Source organism: Pseudorasbora parva, chromosome 10, assembly GCF_024679245.1.
Source record: "Pseudorasbora parva isolate DD20220531a chromosome 10, ASM2467924v1, whole genome shotgun sequence".
NCBI lineage: Eukaryota > Metazoa > Chordata > Actinopteri > Cypriniformes > Gobionidae > Pseudorasbora > Pseudorasbora parva.
The window spans coordinates 41,808,646-41,822,643 of record NC_090181.1 but is presented as its reverse complement, the minus strand read 5'-3'; the positions used below and the strand labels follow the sequence as shown (position 1 = coordinate 41,822,643).

At 38.5% G+C, this 13,998-nt stretch overlaps 1 protein-coding gene across 6 annotated transcripts in view; it reads right to left on the bottom strand.

Moving 5' to 3' along the window:
• ralgapa2 (Ral GTPase activating protein catalytic subunit alpha 2) overlaps nucleotides 1-13,998 on the bottom strand; it is a 253,571-nt gene that overhangs the window by 101,141 nt on the left and 138,432 nt on the right. For 4 of the 6 annotated variants that reach the window (XM_067456168.1, XM_067456163.1, XM_067456164.1 and 1 more), the window contains exons 17-24: nucleotides 11,483-11,626; nucleotides 10,788-10,898; nucleotides 9,993-10,081; nucleotides 9,821-9,911; nucleotides 6,829-7,017; nucleotides 4,590-4,709; nucleotides 2,526-2,719; nucleotides 2,061-2,159 (exon numbers count right to left, since the gene is read on the bottom strand). In XM_067456168.1, coding sequence (XP_067312269.1) covers nucleotides 2,061-2,159; nucleotides 2,526-2,719; nucleotides 4,590-4,709; nucleotides 6,829-7,017; nucleotides 9,821-9,911; nucleotides 9,993-10,081; nucleotides 10,788-10,898; nucleotides 11,483-11,626 — 1,037 coding nt within the window. The remainder of the gene's footprint in view (nucleotides 1-2,060; nucleotides 2,160-2,525; nucleotides 2,720-4,589; nucleotides 4,710-6,828; nucleotides 7,018-9,820; nucleotides 9,912-9,992; nucleotides 10,082-10,787; nucleotides 10,899-11,482; nucleotides 11,627-13,998) is intronic. The other 2 variants (XM_067456165.1, XM_067456166.1) reach the window with 2 other exon arrangements.

Here is a 13,998-nt window from a genome sequence, read left to right as displayed (position 1 = left end):
ATGAACACATTCATTACTAATGCCCAATACAGGCTGAAAAAAGCTGAGTTTTTTTTATTTACTGAATGTTGCAAATAGAATTATTAATTTACAATATATACACATTCATTATTAATCTAATGCCTAATCTGATGAAAATGGCTTTGTTAACATTTCTTGTTCGTTAAGGTCTTTATGAATCACATAGGCATTTTCCAGTTAAAAATTGTGAAATTAGACAGAAGTTAATTTTTTTCTTTTGTTTAATATTTCTGAATTAACATGTCAAACAGTTTAGCTGCTTACATTTATCTTGACGTCGAGTTGCGCTGCAAAAAAATGCACTCCTCCTGAGCAGTTTCTGTGTGACCATAAAGCCCGCCTACTCTGATTTGATTGGTTTTATCAAATATTTTGACATTGACGAGCGGTGACAGACCAATGACGCTCAGATTTACACACACACACACACACACACACACACACACACACACACACACACACACACACACACACACACACACACACACACACACACACACACACACACACACACACACACACACACACGCACACGCACACGCACACGCACACGCACACACACACACACACACACCTCTGCTTCTGACGTGCACTGCGCGCTGCTCAGAGCCGCTGCGGATTGGAGTGACAAACTAAAAAACGGGACGAAGTCGAAGCCTCCCGCCAGTTTCATATGTTTTAAAGGTTAATCACATATTTTTTAGGGGGGCTGAGGCCCATGCATATGACAAAAACAATTGTCCAAATGATGTTGCATAAGTTCTTGTGATGATAGCACTAGTTGACAACAAGTATATATTTTCCGAAATCATGGACTGATATTGCGCAGGTGCATGCTATGCAACGCTGTCAGAGCCGACAGACTCGTGTCAGACTCAGTCATTTCAGTGTTAAATAATCAGGTTAAATAATAAGAACGGATGCACGTTTTAAATAGCGTTAAAAAAGTTAATGAATAACGACAGGCAATATGTGGCGGCTGGTGTTGATTCTGTGGAGCACTGCCACGAATTTGTCTATGTGTGGGAAACACTGTTGTAACATTGGGCTATGTTGCTCTCCAATGCCACGTTCGAATTGAAAGAGTAGTGTTTAGTTGCTTGGTATAAACACCACAGCACCTCAGCTCGCATTGTAGCACTTCCCCGTGTTTTAATTACTAAATGGAAGTGAGCTCGCGTACACGTTTGGCAGCAAGCCAGCCGGGTACAGAGTTTGTTCCAGCGCGCGCGAACGAATGATATCGCTCAGGTCCTACTCTCAACATATAAATAAATCCACGCGAATTTTAGAAAAAAGGCCTGCACTTAACACAATTAAAAAATATTATCTAAAAAATTGGGCTCAAAAATGTAATACCTCGTCAAATGACGTTTATTACTTTTTAATGCCCTTAATTTTGGCTAATTTCATTTACTACCTTTTACTACCTTATACAGCCCCGCGGACACCCTGAGTTGTGTAAGCAAAATACCAATAATAACAAGACTAAAAAAAGGTTTTATGCATGGGGAAACATGCATTGAATACCATTCAAGATATGTTGCTAGGTGCTATTTTGAAAGGTCTCTTTTTGAAAAAAGTTGCTTAGTTGACAATAAAGCAAACCACAATTGCAGTAAATAAAGGCACTGAACGTTGCGGGTTATACTGCCGTTTAAAATTTGGGATGGGTAAGATGTTTTTGAAAGAAGTCTCTTCAGCTATACAAGGCTTTATGTGATCAAAAATAGTTAACACTGTAATATTAATACAATTATTACTATTTAATTGAACCCTTTTCAATGTGAATATATTTTAAAAGTTTTTAGAGTTTTAAGTATCATTACTCCAGTCTTCATTCTGATATGATTATTTGATGCTCAATAAACATTTCTTAATATCAATGTTAAAAAACTGCTGTGCTACAAAGTTCACATTTTATTTTATTTACTTATATAATAGAAATCTTAAATTTCACTCATCATTTGTGAAACAGGGCAAAACTAAACGTAAATGTCAGAGAATGTTCCTGATGGGCTTCTTTGAATGAGCATTACCTTGAAGAGCCAGGAGGCCAGCATGCGCAGAGGAGGGAAGAACATCGGTCTGGCCATGACTGTGTCTGTATCCACTCTGATCCCAAGATTATCTCTGATCTGAAACAGGAGTTTGTTTGACATCAGGATCTTTTACACAGCTTCTACGGTAACTGTTAGGGCTGTGCAATATATAGAAATTATTTAAATATCACAAATGTACATATCACAATATGCATATCGCAACGGCACAAAATATCTGAATGATTTTAATAGGCTGCTTCAACATTGTGAAAAGTGTACGTTTTAGGTCGACGCATACAGCAGAGAATCGACTGGGCACACGACTGTTACTTATGGGACTTAAAAGATATCGTATTGTATATTGCATTATTTATCATGATATTATATATCACATTTTTCTTCAATATCGCACAGCCCTAGTAACTGTATAGAAGGCTCTGCAAGTGAATAAAAGGTACACACCTTGGCCAGCTTGTGCCAGAGCTCGTAGAGGTAACTGAAGACCTTGGCGTGGATTCGGGCGCAGCGAATGCTGTTCACATCACCAAGAATCCCCAAGATCCTCCTCCAGAGAACGAAGGCCGAGTCGGCGTGCCAACCGGTTAAACTGCCACCGGCGATGATGCTGACATCATCAGCCAGAAACTCACTGCTGTCTGTAAGGAAGAGCAGGCACACAAACGGAGCCCATTACAGGAAGTAAAATGTGAACTTTATAAAAGCTTTTTAGTATAATTGTTCAAACGTCCCTCTGTAGCTCGTGCTTCACGTGTCTTTTGGCTCTGAAATCTATACAGTAAACTTAAAGGTCCCATTTTTCATGTGTTTTTGAAGCTTTGATTGTGTTTACAGTGTGCAAAACACAGTATTTTCCACACAATTGACTTATCTGTACACCGGTTTTCTCTGTCCTAAAAACGGCCTGATGATTTCCTTGTTCTATGAAGTCTCTCCTCCAGAAACACGTAATGAGTTCTGATTGGGCCAGCGCTTCCCGTGTTGTGATTGGACAGCCGCTTAGTGCACGTTGGCCGGAAAGGTCCCGCCTCTTACCATAACGGGGAGATGCACGCACTCAATGTGTGCTCTTCTCCACGTGGGAGAGCAACAAGACCACACACCCTTTTTTTTGCGTATTCTTGTGGGTGGATGGTTAGTCAACAAACTGTTCTAGTGACGTCATTACAGTGGCTCTACAATCATTTATGAAGCGACGAGAATAGTTTTTGTGTGCAAAAAGACTAAATAACGACTTATATAGTGATGGGCCAATTTCAAAACAATGTTTTGAACATTATGAATCAGCGTATCGAAACATGAATCGATACGCTGATTCATAACGGTTTGTCTTGAAGTTTATCTCCAGCTCTGCTGCTTAGTGTGAATGAACAGTGTCACAGATACAGAATTAGACATATAAATGATGGACATATATAACAATGGTTTCTTTTTGCTGATCCATGGTCAAATTTCTGTTTGCATTGTGACAGCAACCATATACTGTAGCTTCGCACTATTAACACACTATTCTAGCATCACAGCAGCCAGAGCTACATATCCCTGTGTGCAAAATCTGTATTTGGATAAAGTACATTTGTTGCTGTCTTTAAATTGGTTGATCATGTAAAACGATCATGTCTCTTGGATTAACCCGTTAAATTTATTTGTATTACTTTTACGATGCCATCATGAACTTTTTGAAGTGTCAAAGTTTTGGTGGAATAAAAAATCTCTTAGACTTCATTAAAAAAATATTTTTTCAACATGTATGTTCCAAAGAAGAAAGAAAGACTGAATGAAGTGAATGAAGACTGAATTTTCATTTTAAGGTGAACTTTCGCTTTAAGGTAACAGTGTACATCAGCAGATGTCTAAAAGTACTACTTTATTTTTAAAACCTTTTTTTTTTTGTCTTCAATTTAATTCTGTCTTAGTTTTAGGGCCCTATTTTAACGATCTGAGCACATGGCGCAGGTGCACTTAGATCTTTTGCTAGTCTAACTAGTTTAACAACGAAAGCTTTTGCTAGTTTAACAACGAAAAAAATGGTCCAAAATGGTTTTGGGTCAGGGTGTAACGTGCAATAAACCAATCAGAGTCTCATCTCCTATTCCCTTTAAAAGCCAGTTGCGCTCACACAATGACGGATTCACTATTTACACACATGGAGGAATATTTGAGTGGAAAGACTAAATGCTTCTCCATCCTTTTATTTTTAATATTTAAAAATGTTTGTGTGCTGCTTAGCGTGTGTGTAACAAGTATCTACCTGTGTGTGTAACAAGTAGAGTATACACGTGTTGTGCACCCACCTATAGGCACATATTACAAGCACAGCCTTTTTCCTTTCCACAAATAGCATTTAAAATCAGCTATTTATAAAATTCCATTTTGGTGAAGATGTTGTCTTAGAAGAAAGTCGCCTATGAGAGGGTTTGGAAAAATGTTGCCTTTAAGGGGTGGAGATGGAGTGAAGTGCAGAAGATGGGTTTGGTTTGAGGGAGGTTGAGAGGATGAGTGCAGTACCCAGATGGTGAGGCATATTCATGGCATCCTCCAGGAGCTGAGGGCCCTCACAGCAGCCATGAGGCACGAGGAGAGCCGGAGACACTGGGGGACAGTGAGGAGGGACTGCACAATCAGACCCTACACACACACACACACATACAACAAAACACAACACAACACAACACAACAATGGATGGCAGGGTGGTGGAATCACATTTCACACAAACAGGGAATTCAAACACACTTAAAAGCACAGATGCACAACAGCTGATCATAAAAAAATCCTCATCTAATAATCAGTAGCAGGCGTTAGGATGGTTTAAAGCAGTGGTTCTCCACCTTCTGAACTGCAACAACAATATTCAAAGGTACTTTTCTGTAAATTCACCTTCAGGAATTAGTTTTAAAAGCTGGATATTTTTCAAGGTTGATTTACTGGAAAGGAATAACTAAATAAGGAATATCTATTATAAAATATGTATTTAGTTCTAGTAATTTACAGGACTTTTTCAGGTTTAGAATGTATTTTATTAGAGTTCCTTATATAGCTAGGTTTTCCAAGAACAAAACTTTTGTCAATGGGGTGAGTTAAAACAAGTAAAATCTAGATATTTGTTGTTTTAGCTAATTTTAATACTTTGTGTGTCTTATTTCACATCATTTTAACCCTCTGGTGAGCTTATATTAGATTTTTTTTTTTTTATGCAAAAGCTTTTTCATTTTTAAAATGTTTCACTTCTTCAGAACAGTAAAAAACGTTTGTAGCATATACTATTTGAACACAAAATAATTTGTTGATATAATTAAAAATGGCCTTAAAATAGACACAATTATGAATTTTGAGGTCAAAAACAACAACATGGCAAATGAATGAGGGGAAACAATAAAAGTATTAAAAGTGCAACTGCATATTGTCTATTTTTAGCACAGAGGCTTAACAGTAGAGAGTTGAGTTATCTCTCGGCCCCGTTTGGAGGTCTGCCGAGGCCCCCTAGTGGAGCCTGGGGTCCCGGCTTGAGAACCACTGATTAAAAGGAATGTTCTGGGTTAAATACATCTCTCTGTGTCACACTCTTTGCTGCCCACTACAACAGAAACCATTTCAAATGGTACCTCAGATTTTAAAAATAAACTAAATTAATTTTCAATAACACACTTACAATGGGAGTCTATGAAGAGCAAAGTACATTTGCAGCTTTTTTCAGCTTCAGTGTTATTCAGCACACATAATTATTCTTTGAGCTAAAAAGTTTAAAGTGTAAAAACTTTTCTAGGTCTTTTCTAGATTTTTTCCTAGGTTTTGGGTTATTCATAGTCAGATATAGATATTTGCAGGATGTTTTATGTAAACGGTACTGAACAGTTAGTACACAAAAAGTGATAAATAAACAAAATATATCGGCAATCCAAACAATCGATGTCAATAATGATGCCCACATTCTTTAAATTCTTAAAAAAAATACCAAACAACCTGAATGGACAAACTGTTTACAAATATTGTGTGTGTGTATGTCTGAATGTTTTTGTGAAATATCAGGACACAAATTTGTATAAGGACATGGGTATGACACAGGTATTACAGGAGAGGGTGAAATATGAGGACATTTTACATGTCCCCACTTTTCAAAAGGCTTATAAATCATACAGGATGAGTTTTTTTTTTTTTTTTTGAGAAAGTAAAAATGCAGAATGTTTCCTGCGATCGATTTTGTTTCACAAAAACAAGCGTGTGTGTGTTCGTGTGTGTGTTGTAACACGTATAAATACTGCAATAATAAATTATAATAGTGGACCAGTATCAGAAAGACTAAGTTCAGCTCAGGGAGGAAAATGGCGTGTTCTCATTTCTTAAAAAAAAAAAAAAAAAAGTTATGTAATGTTCATTATAGTGCCGTACAATCACCTCATAGACTTCCAGTGTATGTGCCGAGTGTTGAAATTATCGTCAGTAAAATTACCGTCATGAAAGAATCCCACAGACGCTGCTATATTTAGCCCAGACTATTCTTTATATCATATGCCGTGCTGCTATCACCTTTTCACATAATAGATGCTGACACCAAAGCAATGGGTAACAATAACAAACACATTAAGAACAACACAACTTTCAAACACAGAGGCTGACGGACAGTGAGTCATGTGACAGAAGTTGCTGTGTTGGGTTTGCACTGACACTACAGTGGTACTGTACGAACACAGATGGGACACCTGAACACATGAGTGGTGGGCCGGATCAGGGTTCGGAGGGTTCTGGTACCTGCCAGTGCTTCAGTGTGGCTGAGCAGGAGGCTCCTCTGGCTCACTGTATCCACGGTGACGCTCATGCTCATGCTCATGTCCTGAGTAGAGGGAGAATCCGGCTCCTCCTCGCCCGCATGCCACGCCAGCAGACCCACCTCAGCATCATTCAGATAACCATTAGACGTCTCACTGCTCACGCTCTCACCTGACAAAAGAGATGGTGTACTGACGTTAAAGGGGTGGTTGCATGTGATTTGACTTTTTTAACTTTAGTTAATGTGTAATGTTGCTGCTTGAGCATAAACAGTATCTGCAAAGTTACGGCGCTGAAAGTTCAATGCAAACGGAGATATTGTCTTTTAAAGTTATGGCAGTTTATTGCCTACAAAAATGGCCGGTTTGGACTACAAAGAGCTTCTTCCTGGGTTGGTGACATCATAAACCCTTGCTAGTCTCCGCAGATGTGACTTCTGCCCGTAATGGGAAGGGGCGTGGCGTTTCCGGCAACCTGTGCTTGGCACTTCAGCCAATAAACATACAGGAAACCACATTTGGCCATCTAACCAATCTAAGACCATTGCGTTTTTCAGAGGGATGGGCTTCATAGAAGCAGGAAGCAAACGAGCCGTTCAAAGGACAGTGGAGACAGCGGTGTGGAATAAAGGGAGAATAGAAGAAAAATATGGTGTTTAAAAAAAAAAAAAAATATTAAGACATGTTATACTGCGCCCCATAAACACAACCAAGCCTAGAAAAAAAAACAAGGAACCACCCCTTTAATATTAGGGTGCTTTCACATCTCTAGTTCGGTTCATTTGGTCCGAACCAAGGGCAAACAATTATACATAGTTGCATTTTTCAGATTTTTTGGTGCCTTTTCACACCACACTGATTGCTTTGGTCCGAACCAGTTGAAACAAACCAAAACGCAGGCACGTGACAACATCCACATCACTCATTGGCTATGGCGTATTTCCTAAACTGCTTTTCGATTGGTCAGAATTTACGTGTGGGAAAATTCCAACAGAAGACGCAAAGCCAGCAAACTATAATAACACTATGGAGAGACTGCGCGGGCTAGTTTTGTCCCTGGCCATAATCTACTACACGGTGTGTATTTACCACAGTATGAAAACAAAACATTTCTATAATGAAGCGCGGATGCGACATGAAATCAACGCTCTAATGCACTGCAGACGGCGAGCGCGCATCGCTCGTCACTTCAAGAGGAGGCGTGCATTAATTATTAACTCTTGACATGCTCATCTTCCGAAAATATTGCCAACGATCTATCAGGTAATAATATCATGCACACAATGTCAGCGCAGCTAACTACGGCAACTGGTTCAGTCCAAAAATGATCAGTACTTTTGCAGTTGGTTCTGTTCGAGGTCGGATCACGTTCTCACCACAAACAAACCGCTCCAGAGTTCGTTTGAAATCGTACCGAGACCACCTCTTCAAGGAGGTCTCGGTACGCTTGTTTGGTCCGATTTTGGTGCACACCCGAGTGCGATTGCTGCTTTCAGACCTGACCAAACGAACCGCACCAAAGAGGGAAACGAACTCTAGTACGATTCAACCGAACTAAATGAGGTAGGTGTGAAAGCACCCTTAGTTATTGCATTCACTTATTATTGTATTATTATTATTAATCATTATTTATAAGAGAAAGTCCTTCTTATTGATATTTTCACAATACTATATACTAATGCTTTACACTAATATTTTTCAATAGTATTAAAGCTGCACGATTCTGGATAAATTAAGTTTCATTAAGGCTGTGTGTCCACCAAAGTGTTTTTAGCCAGCTGAAAACGCCTCGCTGTGATCGCTTGAGAGCGTTTTGGCAGGCAGCGTTTTTTCTCCTCAGTTGCGACTCTGCTTGTTGTTATGATACGGAAAATCCGCGGAGGTCTTTCTAATTTCACAGGTAGTTTGTTCCTGTATTGATTCTATATAAAATTGCAGATACAATGTAAAGTATTTGCTCTGGCATTTGTTTTAAATCATTTTGTTCTGTTATTATTGCTTGTTGTCATCTGATGACGACACGGAGAATGTGGCAGTTGGTCTGTGTTGTGTTTGTCCCGCCCATCCTCCACTGTGATTGGACAGCTGGGTGAAAAGTGACAGTGATGAGCGTTGCGTTTTACTCAAAGTTGAACATTCTTCAACTCTCGGCGACCAGTAAAAAACGCTGAGCGATCAGCGCGTGAGCGTGAAATACTCGCTCAGCGCCTCGGTGCGCTCCAGGCGTTCTAAAAACGCGGCGCTCTCATTGAAAACAATTGAAAACGCCAGCCAGCCGCGTGAAAAAAAAAAACGCTTTGGTGGACACGGCCTAAGAATCAAATTAAGAATCATAATTCCTATTTTTGTTTTTGTTTAAAAATGAGATGACTGTTTTCCCACAATTCTGAATAGACAACTAAACAAAACAACATGTAATTTACAAGAGGTTCTGACAAATCTGCAGTCTATAATTTAAAAAAAAAAAAAAAAATTAATTAATTATTTACAAAACAAAACACATGGATTAAATGAATGATTCATTGACTCACTCATAAAGACTTCACTTGTTCCATTACTGGAATCATACATTTTGAACGAATCTACTGAATGTACGATTCAAGACATCAGTAGCTACTTTCCATCTAAAGTATATATATATAGCGTTTATAATGTTTGTAATAACAAAATGTGACCATTTTTTTCATCGATTTTTTAACCATCGATTTGTTTGCGTATTTTTTACCATGCAGCAAACATTTTCAAAATATCTTGAAATTACTTTAAACATTACTTTTAAACCACTTAACCAAAAGTATTAAATGGTCAAAATTCTTACTGTTGGTTAACAGGTTAATTGTGAGTATCCATAGTTTTCAAGTACTGAGGCATACAGGTAAAAGTGAGCCAGCAGGAAAGAAAAGGAGAGAGACATATATCTACTTTAAAGAAGAGCAATAGAAAGATGCCAGGAGGTAATGTGGGACATCACTCACTTTTCTCACGCAGTTTAATTTTCAGGAATGTTGGAGGACCGTCTGCTGGATAATCCAGATCTGCTGGACTGCTGCTCCGCCGGATCAGAATCTGACAATATCCACAAAACCTCAATCAAACGTGCATGTGAAGAATCATTGAATTAAGCGATGCCAATGAGATGTTACTGACCGTGGGAGCGTCGCTCTCTCTTTTCCCTGTAGAGCTGCTTTCTGACACAGACGTTCTGCCCGTATCTGCAGACTCATCTCTCTTCTGACCTGTATTTCATTCAGATATATCAGAAATCAAGCAACCTTTGATGTTCAAGCAAATTCCTTTTTTTTTTTCAAAAATCACTCTAAAAGAGACACATTCTTAGTTTATGTTGCATTGGCCAATATGAAAACTGTGCAAACTGTGCAAAATTTAACTACAGAAATTAATTACAGATATAATTGCTTTTTAAAAATCTAAGTACAATGTAAAAACATGTATATAGACAATAAATGCATTGTGTCAAATGATTAATAAAAATGTTAGTGCGGAGCAGTTAAGGCCATTAAATATAAAAGTGGGTCCCATTTTTTATAGTGTAGTTGTATTACAATAGCAATATATGTATTATATTAGTATATTACTGCCCTAGAGATATAATAACGCTTATGTTCAGGATAGGGGTGACCCCGAATAGTTGAAGATTCGAGGCATCGATATGCAGAGCAGGATTCGACCACCGATCTCGCAGTCGAATCTTTGCGGGTGTGTGACCCCTTTAAGGGCGCCAAGCTTCGGGACGCAAAGTCTTTAAAATTCGAAGACTTTTTTTCAATGACTGTAAGCACACCGGTGGCAGCATTCGAATGTATAAATCCTTAGTCGGTGACACCCCTAGTTCAGGTAAAAGTCAGTGCAAAGGTGTTTACTTTCTGTAAATCCATTGAGCTGTCAGTATATTAATATGTGTGGTTTGTGTGATTGTGGTACCTGGGAAGGTGTCGTTGATCTGCTGTGTGATGTCCGAGGTGCTACTGCTGCGAGGCAGAGGACTGTCTGCATCCGCCATCTCACATTCTGACAGCTGACACTCCTCCACGTCTAACAGGCAAACAAGCACACTGTCAGCAACACTGCACCTGATATAATCGCCATGCTTATTAGAGTGCTCACACACACACATATGCACGCGCCCGCGCCCGCGCACGCACACAAACTATATATCGTCCATTCAATTTATTTTCATACTAACAAGACAAAAAATTTAATTGACATTTTCTACAGGCATTTCTGAGGGCACTAATGGAAAGCATTTTTTCCTTTGTATTTGCACACTGATGGAAATAAAGAGCTGCATTGTATTGTTTGCAGATTTCGGTGTGCTTTTAAACTCACTCTGCTGTTTACACAGTTTGCATGCATTAGCAAACACATTAAAGTTACTAGATGCTCCATAAGCTTAAGGAGACACCTTGGACCCATGAATAAAGGATGAATTAAGTGTTTCCATCAGTGCTCTCATTTGGTGGTCTGGAATGAAAAGAAACAGTGTCCTTATAACAACATGCATACAAAGGATTATCTGCCTTTTTTTCCTGACAATGCTAAACTTTAAATGAAAGCAGATGACAGCAAGATGGAAAACGGGAAAAGAAAGCTCTGTGGTAGAGGAAACAGGAAGTTACCTGAGAGTCTGTGAGAGCAGTGAGAGTTGTGAGAGATACCAGGTAAGAAAGAGCTGACAGTGTGGAGCAGCATGGGCACACTCTTAGTGGCCGGCAAAGCCTCACAAAGATGCACACAGTTGCTGATAGATTGACTTCGCTTAGCTGCCCACGGAAGCAGGAAGCAGGGAAAGAGAGCGCAAGGGAGAGAAAGAAAGAGAGAGAGAGAGAGAGCGAGGGAGAGAGAGAGAGAGAGAGAGAGAGAGAGAGAGAGAGAGAGAGAGAGAGCGAGGGAGAGAGAGAGAGAGAGAGAGAGAGAGAGAGAGAGAGAGAGAGAGAGAGAGAGAGAGAGAGAGAGAGAGAGAGAGAGAGAGGGAAAGAGAGGGAAACAAATCAATTGCATTCTATAGCAGTGATAATATGCAGAACATTTATTAAAGTTGAAGTGTGTCAAACTCACACCAATAGACCTTATGCATCAGAGAAACAAGCAGACAGCCAACTTCATAATTCTGTCTTTGATCTTCTGTATATTTTTATGGCGTCGCTGTCGAAGAGTAATTCGTTGGTGAAATGGATTTTTTTTATTATAAGTTATCATGAGCACTGTAATTGAAGCGGATGTCATAAGAAATATCACCTTTATGCAGTGAAAATACAAACTTGAAGACAGAAAACAACGAGCGCAGCACTAAAAAAGGGATGGGACACACCCTATGACGCTTTGCGCAAATTATGGGTGTAACTTCTGTTAAGCTGTAAACAATTAGTGAAAGGTACACTCTGTGAATGCAATCATACGTTAAAAAAAAACCAAAAAAACATTTGGAGTAAACAGACCATAAATAACCCCAAAAGTGTGATTCTTCCAACAGCAATAACGGACGTGTCAAATATCACTGTAGTAATATTATATATATATATATATATATGTATTTTGTAAAATTATTTGCCTTACTCAAAAATGTTCAATAACTCTACTATTGTGTGATACTATTTCAAAGTGTTTTCCATAATTTTGACAGATAATAAATTGTATTTACCTGTCAAAACAAATCTGAAAAGAGACAAGAGGTTATGAGGAGAAAAACAAGAGATTCTTTGTGCGTTCCAGTGAATTATTAATGGGATATATTGTAAATTAAATTGGGAGAACAATGTGCAGTAAATGTTCTTTTTAATATTAAAGCATGAGGAAAAGAATGCAGCGACTGAAATGAGCTCTTAACAAAGAAATTATTGCTATAAAATACCAAGCGTTACGTTATTCTCATGATGTCTGAAAATAAAACATGAAGGAAAATCGACAGTTCATTCAGTCAAACTGACGGATAAGCTTTATTTGTAGGGCAACCTTATGATTTGATTTGGTCTTTTTGATTGGAAGCTCAAGTGCCACCCATAGTTCAAACGCAGTAGGCTCGTCAGGAATAAGGTGGAGAGGTTTAAGAAGGGTTGAACTTATTTTTTAGCCAAACAATTAGGCATTTTAGAACTTCTAATTCTATCATCTTAAAGTCAATAGTTTTTTTTTTTTTTTGGTCAAATATCTAAAATAAGGTTTAAAACCATCTCAAGACTATGGGCCCTATCTTGCACCCAGCGCAATTGACTTTGTACACCGACGCATGTGTCATTCCTATTTTGCACCCGCGCAAAGCGTGCTTTTCCCTCCACAGAAGCACGTCGCTAAACTAGTGAATGAACTTGCGCTCCCTGGGCGGTTCAGCGCAAAAAAGGAGGCGTGTTCCGGCGCAAACAATCCCTGGTGCTATTTTGCTGTTCCATTAAACAGTTGCACCACTGACCAGAAAAAACCCAGTCTAAAGTCAGTGGCGCGTTGCGCGTTGTTCATTATGCTATTTTAAGGGCGCATGCTTGACCATAATGTATAGCGTGCACAACGCGCATACACTTTGATCATGAAATCGACACAGATGCCCCATAACGAAACAAAAATATATTGCAGTATATTGGAAAATATCATGTAATATACTAGGCAATATATTCACATATATGGGATTTAATATTTATATTCACCAATATATTGCAATATATGAAAGCAGCAATCATTTGTATATTTTCCAATATATTACAGGAATATATAATATGTATAATACCATCAATATATTATTCCATGTATTTACAATATATTATAATATATTTTGAAGTAATATATTGGTAAATATATTTTCCTTTCATAAGGGGCAATAGTTATTTTTGCAAACCATAAATTGTTACACTAAAAAAAATATTAACACATTGTGGTGTGCCACGAAGATGTGAAAAAATAGGCATAAATCTATCTTACAAATTATTCAGGCTTATTGTAGTAATTAAGGATCAGACCTGTTTGCCCAATAGTGGCAAGACATATATGTATATAAGGACATCTGACAAATTGGTTTGTCCGTCAAGAACCAGGAAAAAAAATCGACTGAAAAAGTGTTTAACCGACGCCTGTTTGACCGACGGTATTTTGGGTGGGTTTCTCCCATCCCCATACAACACAACTTCTCTGTCTTTCACTCCCTTAC